The 14,638-nt window shown below is 46.4% G+C and overlaps 2 protein-coding genes across 5 annotated transcripts in view; one reads left to right on the top strand and one right to left on the bottom strand.

The window, feature by feature from the left end:
• Window positions 1-2,875, bottom strand: part of Gtf3c1 (general transcription factor IIIC subunit 1) — a 67,199-nt gene extending 64,324 nt beyond the window's left edge. Inside the window, exon 1 of the mRNA XM_055627425.1 lies at window positions 2,609-2,875. Within this exon, the coding sequence (XP_055483400.1) occupies window positions 2,609-2,829 (221 nt within the window). The 5' untranslated portion in view covers window positions 2,830-2,875. The remainder of the gene's footprint in view (window positions 1-2,608) is intronic.
• A 211-nt stretch (window positions 2,876-3,086) lies between these two features.
• Katnip (katanin interacting protein) overlaps window positions 3,087-14,638 on the top strand; it is a 168,825-nt gene continuing 157,273 nt past the window's right edge. For 2 of the 4 annotated variants that reach the window (XM_055627424.1, XM_055627420.1), the window contains exon 1: window positions 3,127-3,405. In XM_055627424.1, coding sequence (XP_055483399.1) covers window positions 3,387-3,405 — 19 coding nt within the window. In that variant the 5' untranslated portion in view covers window positions 3,127-3,386. The other 2 variants (XM_055627421.1, XM_055627423.1) reach the window with 2 other exon arrangements.

Genomic DNA, 14,638 nt, shown 5'->3' with positions numbered 1-14,638 from the left:
TCTCATCTTAGAACGCCCAGGCTTGTCTTTGGTTCTGTGGTAGTGGGATAGAAGTTGGAGCCTTGCCCATGCTGGGCAAGCCATACATATCCCTAGCCCCTTGGTTTCTCCTATTTCCCCCTAAACACCAATTCAAGCCTTTAGAAGTCTATCAAGCACCTCAAATTCCATGACCTCAAACAGGCCTGCTTTCCCATCTCCCATCCAGTGACCCTGGAGCCCAGCACAGCCTCTCAGCTGCCTCTTATCAGCCAACATCTTTAAGTTTCCTCCTGTAAGCTTTGGAGCCTGGCTAGCATCCTTCTCTAGTATAAACGAGGCGACAAATCTGTACTTTTAAACTTTTTAGAAAACTGTTGTCCTTCCTGTGAACTCTGTCCTATATAACCCTCACTTTTCAGGTCTTCCAGGACACACTGTGTCCTGTTCTCTCCTTCTCCACCTACACTTTAATCTTGGTTGAAAGTGCTGCCTCCTCCATCCAGCCTTGAAATGTAGGTGTAGCTTTGAGATGTGTCCAATCACAGCGCTCTTCTGGGGATGATCTCTTGGTTACCAAGTGCCCAGCATGACTCACGCAGGTCTAGCCCAGTCCCTCCCACTGGCTGCTTTACCCACCAGGCTTCTGTTTACTAAACAGAATCTTCTCTTAGACTCAAAGAAGAATCACAGTACAGTTAGCGCTCTCCCAGACTCACCCACTGCTCTTCCCCCACTCAGGTATCTCAGCAGCAGACACCAAGTACAGAGACCTCCATTTCTGTCTTTCCACATCACCAGTCACCAAATTCTCTCTCTCTCTGGACTGTCTTCCCAACATGTCTTTTTATTCGTTTTTAAATAAGTAAATAAACAAATAAATGCATCTTATTTATGTTTTTGTTTTGTTTTTTTGGGACAAGGTCTCTCTGTGTAACAAGTCCTGGACTGTCTTTGTAGACCAGACTGGCCTGGAACTCACAGAGATCCACCTGCCTCTGCCTCCCAAGTTCTGGGATCAATGGCATGGCCACGATGCACGGCCCTTACTTTGTTTTTTTTTGAGCCTGGGTTTCTCTGTGTAGCCGTGGCTGTGCTGAAACTCACTTTGTAGAACAGGCTGGCCTCAACCTCAGAGATCCCGCCTGCCTCTCCACAAAGTCATGTGCGGCCACCACCACCTGGATCGTTTTGGTTTTTTATTCTTTTTTTTTTTTTTTTTTTTTTTTTTAACATGGGTTCTCACCCTGTAGCTGGAGAGCTGGTCTTGAATTCAGATCCTCCTGCCTGAGCCTGCAAGGATTACAAGTGTGTGCCACTATGCCTGGCTATCTGGTATTCTTGATCCCATCCCAAACATGAGAAAACAGCCCCTGACTGGTTGTGACTCTGCCACTAGTCTCACTCCCCCTTCGGTGACTTCCTACTGCCTTTGTGGTAAAGAACACCTTCTTCCAGTGGATTAAATCATCACAGGTTCTCTCTCAGTCAAATCTGGTGAAGGACAGAGCGGATAGCTGGACCTAGGTTTCTGGATTCAAGGTCTAGAATCTGTTTTTACTAGCTGATGATTTGACCACTTTAGCCCTTGAGCCCTGTTTTCTCTTCAGAATGCCCATTTGTCAGGGCGTTGTAAAAGTTTCTGCACCGTGTGGGTTATCTCAGTCACACCTCCCAAGCAGCACACATTCTCTGCTCCCAAGCTTACCTCTCTCCTGCTGGGCTATACCCTATTTGGTGCTGTCTGTTCAGAGCACTTTTTGCAAAGTGGCCGCCTAAATCTAAACTTGTCTGGCTCGTCACTACCTCTAGGAACCTCCTCTGACCTTCATAATATAGCTTAAGAGCTCCGACTTGCAGGGCATGGTGGGACACGCATGCAATCCAGGTGCTAGGGTGCAGAGGTGGGAGGATACAAAAGCCAGACAGTCAGCCCTTTCTTAACAAAACAAAGCAAACATAACAAAACAAAACACAAAAATTGAAGAGGATAAGCTGAGGCTAACGGTGTTCTCAGTGGTAGAATCATGTCTAGAACACACAAGGGGCTGGATTCTATTCCTGGAGAGGGACGGATAAACAGAAGGAGGAAAAAGAAAAAGTGCATTTAGCAATTCCTACATCCTGTACTCGCCCCTCCACCTCTCTGTGGTCAGCTCCCTCCTCTGTAAAATGAAAAGTGTCTCACTCACACAGTCACAGAAAACTGAGTTCTGTCGCTTCTAGAACTGGGTCTTGGAACCCACTTCTGGGAAGCGCCCAAGAATACACCTCGGCTGTTCTTTCACTGCTATGTTTGGTGCTGTGCAGACCTCCCGTGGCCTGAGCTTTCAGAACGAGCGCTCCCTAAAGGTCCCCGAAGGACCTCACCTGGTTCCACTTTTCAACCACTTTCCTACTCCCTTCCTCTCACCCAACTTAAAGGAACCCTTCGACTCCCTCGACACCCTGCGAAACTATCGGGTCCCGGCGGATGCTCCCCTCCCCCAGCTCATCCCTCTCGGGCCTTGCCAGGGCGCCGGGAGCCCAGGTTAACCCGCCTCCCGCGCCCATCCCCCACGTCTCCGCGCTGCACCGCCCCACCCCTCTCCCCAAGGCTCTCAGCCCCCACCCCACCCTGGTAGCTGACCGGTCTTGAAGCTGCAGGTCCGGTCGCTCTCGTGGCTCCTCATAAAAACTGATGCCCGGGTGCGTGGCTAGGGCCCGCCACAGAAACTCCTGCGTGTAGGGCTCCAGCATCAATGGGAAGGGAGGCGAGCGGGACTCCAGGCGGCTCCACAGCGCGGGCAGACACAGGCCGTCGAGCCCCTCCAAGGCTACCTCGTCTAACAACGACTCGAGGGCGTCCATGGCCGCTTCAGTTAGCAGCGCCCCCGGCGCCTGCGCACTTCGCCGCCGAGGCTCGGGCCCTGTGAGACTGCGCACAGCGGTCGGCGGCCTGGGGAAGGCGGGCCAGACACGCAGAGCGGAGGGGTAGTCCCAGGGCTGCTCCGTGACGTCACGCTTCCCGTGGGCGGGCTTAATGGACGGGGCCTCTTCGCCATTGGTCCGGAATCTCGTAGTAACCAGGGGAACTGCAAACACACAGGCCGCTTCCGGTTCGGGAGCCCGGAACCGCCGCCTCTAGGGATGGACGGTTAGTGTCCGTGGGCCCCGCCGGGAGGTCGGGCGGCAGTCCACTCATCCCTCGGAGGCGCCCCTGGGCGGAATGCCAGGCCGCAGGGTCCCCGGCCCAGGATAGTGTCCAGCCCGAGGGAAAGGGTCTAGACGGCGGTGCGGGATGGGGACCGCGGCAGGCAATGTTCTTGTAGGAAGCCCTCTTGAGGTCTCGGTAGGGGGGACGGGGAAGAGATTGGCGTTGAGGAGGCCTGCGAAGGATCAAGGTGATTCCGGGATGGGCACTGGGCATGTGGAAGTTGGTTGGAGGTAAGCGTGCCTCCTGGGAGTACATTTGACAGCTACTGGCGTCAGGAATGGAGGGCAACGTCTGGGAATGCTTCTGTGTGCTTTGGTGTTGTTGGTAGCTCATGTTAACTGAGTACTATTCGCTGCCAGGGCCTCTGTAACTACCGACAAGTAAAAACGTTTCACAGCAATCCTTTGGGCTAGTTAATTCATTTTACAGACGAGGGCGCTGAGGCTAAGAGAAGGCAAGCAACTTGCCTGCCCAAATTCAAATAGCTAAGAAGAGGCAGCTTGAGTAAGACTCGTGGACACTGTGTCTGAAGTAGAATTATGGGAGTTTGAGATGTGAAGAGGTTTTACAGGAGCCTTTCATTCCAGAGCTTGCCAATGTACATGTCTACAGGTACAGCCTTCCTGGGCTGTGACCGAAAACTGGTTTCCAGTCTGTCAAGAAGCTGCTGCTCAGATCTAGCCACATGTTTCAGGAGCAAATCTCGAACTATGACAGCCAGTCAGCTTTTAGACCAGAGGCAGCCTGTTTAGAATCATTAAGGGTGCTCACAAGCTCCCTTCTCCCCCATCATAGCTATTCTGATATCCAGCTTTTCAGATGGGAACACTGATGTCCTTGGAGACTGGAAGGGCCTATGCTATTCATAGTACATTAATGCCCCTTACTTCTGGGGAATTTGCATTTCTTTAATAGCCAGTGGATGCAGCATGGAAAGACATGTTACCATTGACTGTGTTACAAATGCTTAAAAGATGTCTTTGTCCTTTGCACTCTAGACACTATTTTAAAAAAATGTGTTATACAAGTTTCCCTGTGGGAAGGTCCATGTAGTGCTGCTGTAGAACACAAGGTCTTAAATCTTTCAGGCCTTGGACAGCTGTAAGCACTTTAAAAGTCCTTTGCTCGCATGTATTATATCTGTGATGTTGCCATTTAAATACAAAGTGTCAAAACATCACTTCATTTAGAATTAACATCAAGCCAGGAGTGTTGGCACAGGCCTCTTTTCCCAGCATTCAGGAGTTCTCTGAGTTCCACTATGGCCTTTTTAACAAAGTGAATTACAGGTCAACCAAAGCTACATAGTGAAACCCTGTTTCTCAAAACAAACAAAAACCCAATAGACTTTAATGCCTAAACTTATTTTTAATGAAAATAGCTATGTATTCCCCTCCCCCAAATAGTTTTTTAAAAAGTACTGCTTTACACTTCCTCTCTCCCTCTCTTTTTCTCTCTTTCCATTCCTGATTTTGTTTTGTTTTGATACAGGGTCTCTCGTAGCTCAGGCTAGTTTTAGACTTGCTGTGTAGACAGGAGGAACTTAAGCTGTAGATCCACCATGCCACTTAACTGGCTTTCTTTTTTTTTTTTTTACTTTTTTAGGAGTAGGGATTAAACTCATGACCTCATTTATGCTAGGCAGCTGTGCCAGAGTTGAGCTTTATACCAAATGGCTGTCCCACCCCTTTTAAGACAGTCTCAGTAAGTTGCTTGGGCTAGCCTTGAACCTTTGAACCTCCTGCTTTATTAGCATGAGAAACTGTACCTGGCTACTTTACATTTTCCAAGTCTCCATGTCTAGCTTAGTAGAACAGCTAAGCCAGATGCACATGGGGAGTGTATGTCTGTTGTCCCAGCACTTGGAGGCTGAGGAAGGAGAGTGGCTTCAAGCTAATTTGACCTGTATAGTGAGATCTTGTCTCAAAGAGCCAAAAGGAGGCAGCTGAACTCTTCTGCTTTAAGATCCTAACTACTACTACTAATAATTGTGCTACTTTGGCTAAGGAATTTGAACAAATAGCATTGCACCTACATAAGTGCATGGGGAAATGAGTATCATTACTGTTTCCGATAATTTGACACATTGGCACTACATCAAAACTTAGCGAGTGACAGTTTCTAAAAGGTCAATCACAATGTGGTTAGTGAACTTGGGACTCATGAAATGAATTCCATTTGTCTGTTTGATCTATAGCCCTTTTGATCTATGGGCTATTTCCCCCATATCCAATTTTATAGTTCAGCTATTGGTCATTTGGAAACAGCTGCTCAGTAGCATTCAAATCCTCTAAATGGTGACATTAGGCACTACCCAGTATCAAAAAAAAAAAAAAAAAAAAAAAAAAAAAGGTGGGGTGGCTGTGATGGTACACACCGTTAATCCTGGCACTCAGGGAGGGAGAGGCAGGCCGCCTGGTCTACAAAGCGACTCCAGGACAGCCAAGGCCACACACAGAAACCCTTATTGTGAAAAACCAAAAGGAAAAAAAAAATTACAGTAGGAGCTGAACATGCTGTTTCACACCTATAATCCTAACACTTGGGAGCCAGAGACAGGAAAAGCCCGAGTTTGAGACCATCCTGGTTTAGTTTACAGAGTAAGACTTTGTCTTAAAAAGCTAAGAATAATGAGTCATAATATTATAACTGACACCAACTTCTCTGTTTTGTACGAAAGAGACAAGTTGCTAAAGCAACGAAAGCACCTTGCTACTTGCCTTCCCTTGAAAACTTGTTTTATCATTGGCAGCAAATATTGTCAGTTGTTTCCCTGGTGACAGGCTCACTTCATGTGTGTCTGAGAAAATATCTGCCAGGTCCCCAAATCTAAAGAGCCATAATTTGTGTCTCATTCATATAGGTAAAAATAATATTCTATACAAGATACTATTAGTTCATCTGGCAGCTTTCATCATTTCTTGGTGTTTCTGGGATGAACTGTTGTTCTTGATGGATAGTTCCCCTTACTTCACATGAAATATTAAAATGATACACATGGCCTGAGAGTTTAGAAAATAATTATTTACTCTTTTACCAGGCTAGTTTTGTTACTGTTTTCAAGACAAGGTCTCATTATGTAGCTTTGGCTGTCCTGGAAACTGGCCCTGAACTCACAAGTAATTTTTCGAGACAGGGTTTCTCTGTGTAAAAGCCCTGGCTCTTCTGGACTCACCTTGTAGACCAGGCTGGCCTCAAACACATAGATAACTACCTGCCTCTGCCTCTTGAGTGCTGGGGTAAAGGCATGCACCACCCTGCCTGGCTCATCAGGCTTTTCTTAAGTGAAGTTTATTCAGCATTTGTTTGCCTGTGGCACGAAGTACACATCAATAAGGAATACAATAGCCATTTGTACTTTTTGAAACTATGGCCTGGATTTAAGCTAAAAGCATTTTTGCTTATTTTTGTTTTGCTCCATTAGTCAGAACTCAACACAGGAGAAGTTGTAGAGTTATGATAAAAATCACTTTGTATGTGTAGACTCCTCCATTGCCCAGGATCTGTGGACACACTTTGATATGAATCGTTACAGGACGTTTTGAGAAGTGACTTGGCCACTTTTGCTCACTCAGCACCTCTGCACCCCTACAGCGTGTTAATAGCCATAGAGGATCTGTGATGTTTCAGCTAGGTGGCATGAGGAATGCTTTATTCCAGGAAGGTATTTACCCTAAAATTAGACTTTAAATCCTAGTTTCCATTCTGACTTTTAATTTGTTTAAATGTGTGAGGGCCTGTGTGCCATGGCATGCTTGTGGAAACTACCATTTGGGTCAGGAATCCAAGACACCTATGTAGCCATGGCTAGCCTGGAACTCACTATGTAGACCAAGTTGACTTCAAATTTAAAGAGATTTGGCCTGCCTCTGCCTCCCTGGTGTTGGGATTAAAGGTGTGTACTGCCATGCCTGGCATTTTTATACCTAACTTTGTAATCATGTGTCTTATGGATTTTGAAGAACATCATGCTGTAGGTGAATTGTGATTCTAGCCAACTAGGTAAAGCCACTGGCTGTATTCGAAAATCATTTGCTTCCTAAACTTGTTGCTTAAATGTCTGACAAGTCTTCCTGAGCTGGGTTGTGCTTTATTCTGCCCTTTGCTGTGCCTGTTTTTCTCTGGCCTGTTGGTTTGATTGAGGCTATCTAGTCTCTGTGTTGTAGTTTGGGTGAAGCTTCTAGATTTGGTCTAAGTAGTCCTGGATTGCCATCTCAGGTGTGTGGTCTCTGAGCCTGATTTCCTGTCAGTGAGTTGGATACAATTTGTAAAATATCTCCAGGCCAAGTATGGTGATGTACACTATCAACGAAGCACTTGGGAGGCGGAGACAGGAGGATTGTGAGCTCATGACAAGCCTACGCTCATAGCACCCCCACCCACCCTCACCTCCCACCTGCCCACCCACTCTCATCCTCAACCCCTGTCTTAAAAATGGAAAACAAAGTATTTGTAGCTGATTATAATGGTACGTGCAGACAGACTTCTTGCAAGCTGCTGCCGAAGAGAACAGGCACATTCTCTCTTTGGGTTTCTCTTTTTCTCCCTCTCTCCCCAAGGCTAGGCCTCTTATAGCCCATTCTGGCCTGGAACTAGATTTGTAACGGAGGATGAACTTGAACTCCTGATCTACCAGTCTCCAACACAGGATAATCTTTGTAACCAGTGTACTCTTTGTTCTGAGGATTTTGTGTTTGCTTTTTATTTTATTTTTTTTTAATGCTCATGAAGGTAATTGGCCATGCAAGCATCCTCTGCCTATGAAAATGTTTGCCTTTGTATTAAAGTCAAATTTTCTCCAGTGAGAGATGGTTGAGGACAATTGTTCTCAGTCTTTGGGGGACATGATAATTAGAGAAAAGCTCATCACATCAGTGCTATTAGAAAGGATTTTAAAGTTGGTTCATTTGTCTTTACCGCCATGGAAGCAAATATTCAACATTCCCCTGTTGGTACACCAACCATTTGCTTAGCAAACTTTCTCAAAGATTAATAATGTCAAGATGAAATTTTGCCTGGCTTCTCTAGATGATCCCAAACTGTAGAACAGGCAGTGATGACGCCTGAGGCTTCGCTTGGAGCACACTGCCATTCACCAGGGCAAGAGTTTGGACCTTGTGTGATACATGCCGGGCTCTAGAAATGTTTGTTTCTCTTATTGCTTAAAACAAGCATGAGAAAACCAGAAGATTGGTCTGCAGCTGGCAAAATAAACATGTGCCCTGTGTGCCACGTGTCTGCTCTCTTTTCTTCTTTGCTTCCCCCTTCCTCCGGGTGCCCTTGCTCTCTCTCCAGCATCCAGTCTAACCTATCACTCTAGCTTCTGGGAACTTGGCATGTGCATTCTGCTTGCTTTTATGACAGTTAGTATAACTCAACACCAGTGTGTTTATGCAGCAGGATCTAGAGATGGCAAAATAAATAACCTTGAATTCTGGTGAGGAGTAGGTGGGGATTCATTATACAGTTCTCTCTCTCTAGATAGTGTCTCATAGCATAGGCTGGCCTTGAATTTACTGTGTAGTGAAGATGACTTTGAACTCCTGACCAACTTCCCCCCACCCAGGTGCTGAGATTAAAGGCACATACCGTCTTTCTTAGCTTTGCTTCCATTTTCAGATTTTTCTCCCCCTGGGGCTCTGGATGCTGCTCAGTTGAAAGTGATTGCCTGGCATGTGCTAGACACTGAGTTCCCTCCCTAGCACCACAAAAAAAGGAAATTAAAAACAAAACGGATAAAACCTTTCCTGTAAAGGTGATTTTTAAAAAGATGTTAATCTTTTCAAAATCGTGTGTGTGTGTATGTGAAACAGAGAGAGATAGAGAAAGAGAGAGAGCCGTGCCACAGCACACACGGAGTCAGGACAACTTAGGGGGTCTGTTCTCTCTTACCATGTGAGTCTGGAAAATGAGTGACTTTACCCACTGAGCCATCTCACTTGGACCAATGCTCAGTCTTAGATGGAGATGTGGGTGAAGAAATGCCTCAGTGGCTAAAAGCGCATGTTGCTCTTCCAGAAGGAGTTTGGTTCCCAGCACCTGTGTTGGGTGGAGTCACCTCTCATGGCTCCAGCTCCAGGGATCTGACACCTTCTCTGCTCCGTGGCGCCTGCACATACATGACGTGTACAGATGTGTGCGTGTGTGTATAGTAGAAGATGCAGCAAGTCTGGGGACATAGCTCAGCTAGGAAACTGCTTGCCTTGTAAATATGAAAGTCTAGGTTTAATTCCCCCAACCCTCATAAACTGCTGGACATTTCGGTGTGTTTGTAGTTTTAGTATTGGAGAAATAGATACAGGCAGATCCTTGCCCAGTCAGTCTTATCACACTCAATGAGCTCTGCCAGGGAGAGATCCTGTCTGAAAAGAGGGGTGGTTGGTGCTGGTAAAATGATTCATCAAAAAGTAACCTGCAGCAAGCCTGGCAACCTGAGTTTGATCGCTAGGACCCCACATGGTAGAAGGAGAGACCCTCTTCTAGCAAGTTGTCCTTTGATCTCCATATGAAAACATATAGTTGCATACACAAAATAAGTAGAAATGTAATAATAATAAAAAAAAAAGATGGATAGCATTCGAGGAAAGACACTTGAGATTGTCCTCTGGCCCAGAGACACATGTATACACACGTGTACACCCCCCCACACACACACACACACAAACAGGCACACACAGGGAGAAATAGAAGACAGATTCTGCACATCAGAGGCTGCAGAGTAGCCTGATGGGGTCATCCCTCAGACATGCTTATTTGGCTCGTAATGTTTCTATATATCCGCACTGGTTGTCAGCATTGAAAATAGATTTCTCATCAGCAGCTGCTTGGGGTGTTTTGAAATATCAAGAGGCTGATGGTACTGGACTGGGATTCTGCATGAGAGTTACTCTTTCAAGTAGGGGTACCCTGAGAGGGGGGCACTCTTTACAGTGCCACCCAGTGCCCTCATGCCTCTCACCTGCCCGAGCCCCCAGCATCTGAAGTCACAATCCTGCTGCCCTATGGTTGTGAACGCCTTCCAAGATCCCTGTGGACTGTTGCATTTCTATTCCTATGTAATATATAGTATCTGAAAAAGGTAAGATAGTTTCTGTCCTGCTGAACTCCCAGGCTAGTGAGAAAGCTAGATGAAAGGGTGACAGCAATCTAGCATGGGAGTCGAGGAGAGAGTAAAGATCATCTCCCTTCCCCAAGTGTTTGCCCCCTTTCTATTTCGGTAAACAAAGTTTTATTGGAACACAGCCCTGCCCACTTCTATCTGTGTCATGTATGGCTCCTCTGTCATGCTGCAGTGGCAGAGTTGACTGATTTTCGCCAAGAACATATTGTGTCTGAAGCCAAAATACTTATTGTCTGGCCCTGTTCAGAGCCAGTTTGCCAACTGCTGCCATAGATGATCCAATCTGATTGAATTTCTAGATATCTCAGTATGCCACTATGATAGGCTCATCTTACATAGCTAGAAGCCCACAGAGCAACGGCTTAGCCAAATAGTCTACACTGCAGCTATTACCACTGGCGCACCAACTCAGCCTTCCCACAAGACTGGAAAAGAAGAGCTTCTGAGGTAGCTCCCACTGTGCAGCTACCTTAAGCTAATCTTCACTGCCTTTGGCCTCACAAGGTAAGGCCCTGTGACTGTGCCTCTGTTCCCAAGTAAGAGAGGACTGCAGAGGAGGAGGGAGGAGCTTCTAAGCACTTTAAGAATGAGATATGACTGCCAGGTGAGCATAGTAGCACACCTAATCACCGCACACAGGAGGCTGAAGCAGGGAGGGTCTTAAGTTTCTGGCCAGTCTGGGCTACATAGACATATCCATCTCAAAAAGCAAAACAAGAAAGTATGCACTCCATTGTCTCATGGGGCTTTGAAAAGCCTGGCCCAGGCAGCCACAACTGACCTATTAATGTGTCACCTTTATTTGGAGAATTTCTCTAGAAAAGCAGTCCCTTTCAGTCACAGCTCTACCTTGAGATACCCACTCCTGCCCAGAGGTTTTATACTGGGTTCATGGATAGAGTTCCTCATTCAAAATTGTTTTCACATGAATTCCTGGATATTCCACTCTCGTTATAAGGGGCTTTGGCTACACTGAGCCCTCAAGTGATAAGCAGTGGTGCCTTAGGGTTTCAGTGCTGGGAAGAAACACCATGACCATGACAAGTCTTGTAAAGGAAAACATTTCATTGGGGCAGGTTTACAGTTTCATAGGTTTTGTCCATTATCATCATGGCGGAAAACATGGCAGTGTGCAGGCAGACGTGGTATTGGAGGAGGAGCTGAGAGTTCTGTCTTTTTGGCAGGCAGCAAGGAGAGACTATTCCACACTGGGTGTAGCTTGAGCATAGGAGACTTGTAAGCCCCCACAGTGACACACTTCCTCCAAAAAGGCTATATCTTCTAATAGTGCTTCCTTCAGCCAAGCATGCAAACACTTGAGTCTGTGTGGGCCATTCCTATTCAAACCACAAGGGGCTACCCCCTTGACCTTGGATATGTGCTGAAGGTTTGACCTCTTTCTGGCTGGTGGCACAAGTCTTCAAGAGCACACCTGTTTCATGACACATGTTGCAGGCCTTTCCTGTAGGCACCTGAGATTTCTGAGCCACCATGGGCAGCTGTCTGCTCCTGAGCATGTCACATTCTTTCTCAGATTTTTGCCTTCCTTGTGATGCATTCCTGGCCAACTGTACCCTTTCAGGTCACTCCTGCTTTGCAGACTGTGGTAACAGGCCCTGGCATGCAGAATTACCTCCTCCTGTCCAGGAGCCTCCTCACCAGGCCGAAACAGGACTGGCCTCATGCCTTTCTGTGGAAGTGGAGACCACTCTTCTGTTGTGTGCTGAGGCCTGGCAAACAGGTGGATTGACATTGTAACCAAGGAGAGATTAGCCTCTTTGTTCCCTGGCTACGCTCCATAAAGTAGATTCATAACTAAGTCTCCAAACATTCTGCATTCCTTTCTCTCTAATGGTCAACTTTGATTTCCCCAGATGAGGCCTGTAGGACAGTTTAGCCCAGGCTTGATACCATACCTTGGCTGAGCTCCCTTTGCTGTGACCCAGCAACCTCTCCCTTGCTTTTCAGCTAGCATCCCATCTCTCTAGTTCTCACCCTAGTTGTGTTTACTCCCAACAACTGCCTTGGGATGGAGCCCACTGCTACCTTGAAACCCTTAACTAATAGTTTCTCTAACAATGTAGTATCTATGTATTTACATGTTTCCTCATCAAGAAACAAAGAGTCGCTTAGGTACATTGTGGGGAGCCATCCGAAATCAAAGGTTAAAGCTGGAAGGAACCTAATGTCTCTATTCCAGGGTTCCATTTTGGGGGCCTTGAATTGTCTTAGTGCTCAGAGGATTCCAGACAGGGGTCACAATTTGTGAGATATGAGTGGCCATGTTCTAGACTTGATATAAAGGACTCCTGTGGCCAAGGTTTCTGTTATAGCTGCTCCACCAGTTCCAGTGACTCTCAAGCCCACTTTGCATACTCAGGAATAGTCATTTTTGTGAAGATCTGTTTGCTAGTTTTGCAGAGCACATTATTTCCTTGGCATATGAAACAGAAAGCTGACCATGGTGTTGCCCAGTGTGGCGTGGTGGTACATCTATAAGCCCAGTGCTTGGAAGATAGAAGCAGGAGGATTAGGAGTTCAAGGCCAGCCTGGGCTGCATATGAGACCCTGTCTAGAAAATTAACAAAACCAAACAAAAAACAAGAATTCCCCTCCACCAACACGCACAAACCCATACTAACAATATCTCCCTATTAGGCCACTTATAAGAATTATATTCATATGTGCAAGGCCAAGGCACAAACAAGTCTGGCTTATGAAGTGCATTTGTGTTAGCTTCATCCTTAAGGATATTGCTCTCATGATCATTTGTTCTGACATATGAGCCAACGATGTTGCTCCGGTGATCATTTCTGACACATGAGCCTTTGCTTTTCCGACATTTTGCTGGAGGGACCAACCCTCTAGACTTTGGACTTGACCGCAGCTGGGGGGACATAACCAGGAATGGTAGGAACAGGAATAGGAGAGCACTATGCCATCCGGCAGCTTCTGCTCTTGGCTCCTGACAGCTTTGCCAGGCAGCATGACAGGCCTTGCACTGCCAGATCTTTCAGTTTTTCACGAGTTTAGAACTTGGGATTTTGAGATGTGAAATCTCCCAAGTTTTAACTGTTGGCTGAAAAGATATGTATTAAAAAAAAAAAAAAAGAGTTATGGAGAATAGATGAACATCTGTGCCCAGATTCAGCTACTGAGTGATTCTTGGATCTAGCCATCACCGTTATTTATCAGCAGTGGAGGCTTATGTAAGGCCCAGGGGAGCCGAGAGCCTGACAATGTTGACTTCCAGGGATGGGGGCAGTACACAGATCTGTTTCAGCTCGGCTCCCCTACTCTTTCCCTAGATATCGCCTTTTTATGAACTCTGCCTCTGCCTCTTTTGTTTTAAGCCTGCAGAAGCAAGCTATGAAAACCCATAAAAGGGAGTCAGGCCTCTCCTCCCTCTATGGTGGAGGAAGTAGGACCGAGCTTGTGGATTGAACTGGGGATGTGTGTGAAAATTCTGATATAAAAAAATGAGCTAGCTCCTCCATCCCACAGCACCTCTTCTCCTTATTTGTAGGGATAAAGAGGGATGCTGGACGTTCAGTAGATGGTCAGTAAAATCAGCTGAGGCAGGAGGATTGTCATTTCAAAGCCAGCTGGGCTTCATAAAGAGACCCTGTCTCCACAGACTAAACCAAATCAAAACAAAGTCCCCTGAAAAAGGTCTGGGGAAGGCATGCACCTTTTCATCAGGGTTCTTTAGGGGTCCATGCACTTTTCAAGGCAGTTGCATAGGTCATTTGGGAGTCACCTTGTCTTGTGTGGCAAGCGCAGGGCTGGAAGAGGCAGCTGGGTTGTGGAAGGAGAATGGATTCCGTAATTTATATGACTCACATAGACCAAAATCCATTTCAGTTTGGGAATTCTGTTTTCACAGAAGCCACTCGTTATGTTACAGAACTGTGGTTTTTACTTACCTTACTTGTTTCCCAGTGGTTTCCAAAGGTGTCTCAAACATATTCAATCATACTGTTTCACTACACCAGAAAGTGGTGGGAGGTAGGCAGGATGATTGGGAACCGGTCAGGTCCAGAAATCACTTCTCATAGAAGATGATCATGCCCTTCCCAGCACTGTCCATTCGTCCCAGAAACATCTGCTGATGCCAACTACTGGCTAGGCACCATTTCAAGTGTAGAGAATTGAGTTTTCATAAAGCCCTGTGGAAGCCTTGGTGGAAGAGACAGACCATGCACACAGGAGAAGCAAAGGGAGGGTAGCCAAGTGTGGTGATGTGTGCCTTTTGCCTCTCAAGAGGCAGAGACAGGTAGATCTCTGTGAGCTCAAGGCCAGCCTAGTCTACTTAACAAGTTCTAGGCCTGCTTCATGGTTAA

Source organism: Psammomys obesus, unplaced genomic scaffold, assembly GCF_907164565.1.
Source record: "Psammomys obesus unplaced genomic scaffold, mPsaObe1.curated_primary_1811, whole genome shotgun sequence".
In the NCBI taxonomy this organism is placed as follows: Eukaryota; Metazoa; Chordata; class Mammalia; order Rodentia; family Muridae; genus Psammomys; species Psammomys obesus.
The sequence above is the reverse complement of the archived record's forward strand: the minus strand, read 5'-3'. Positions and strand labels throughout refer to the sequence as shown.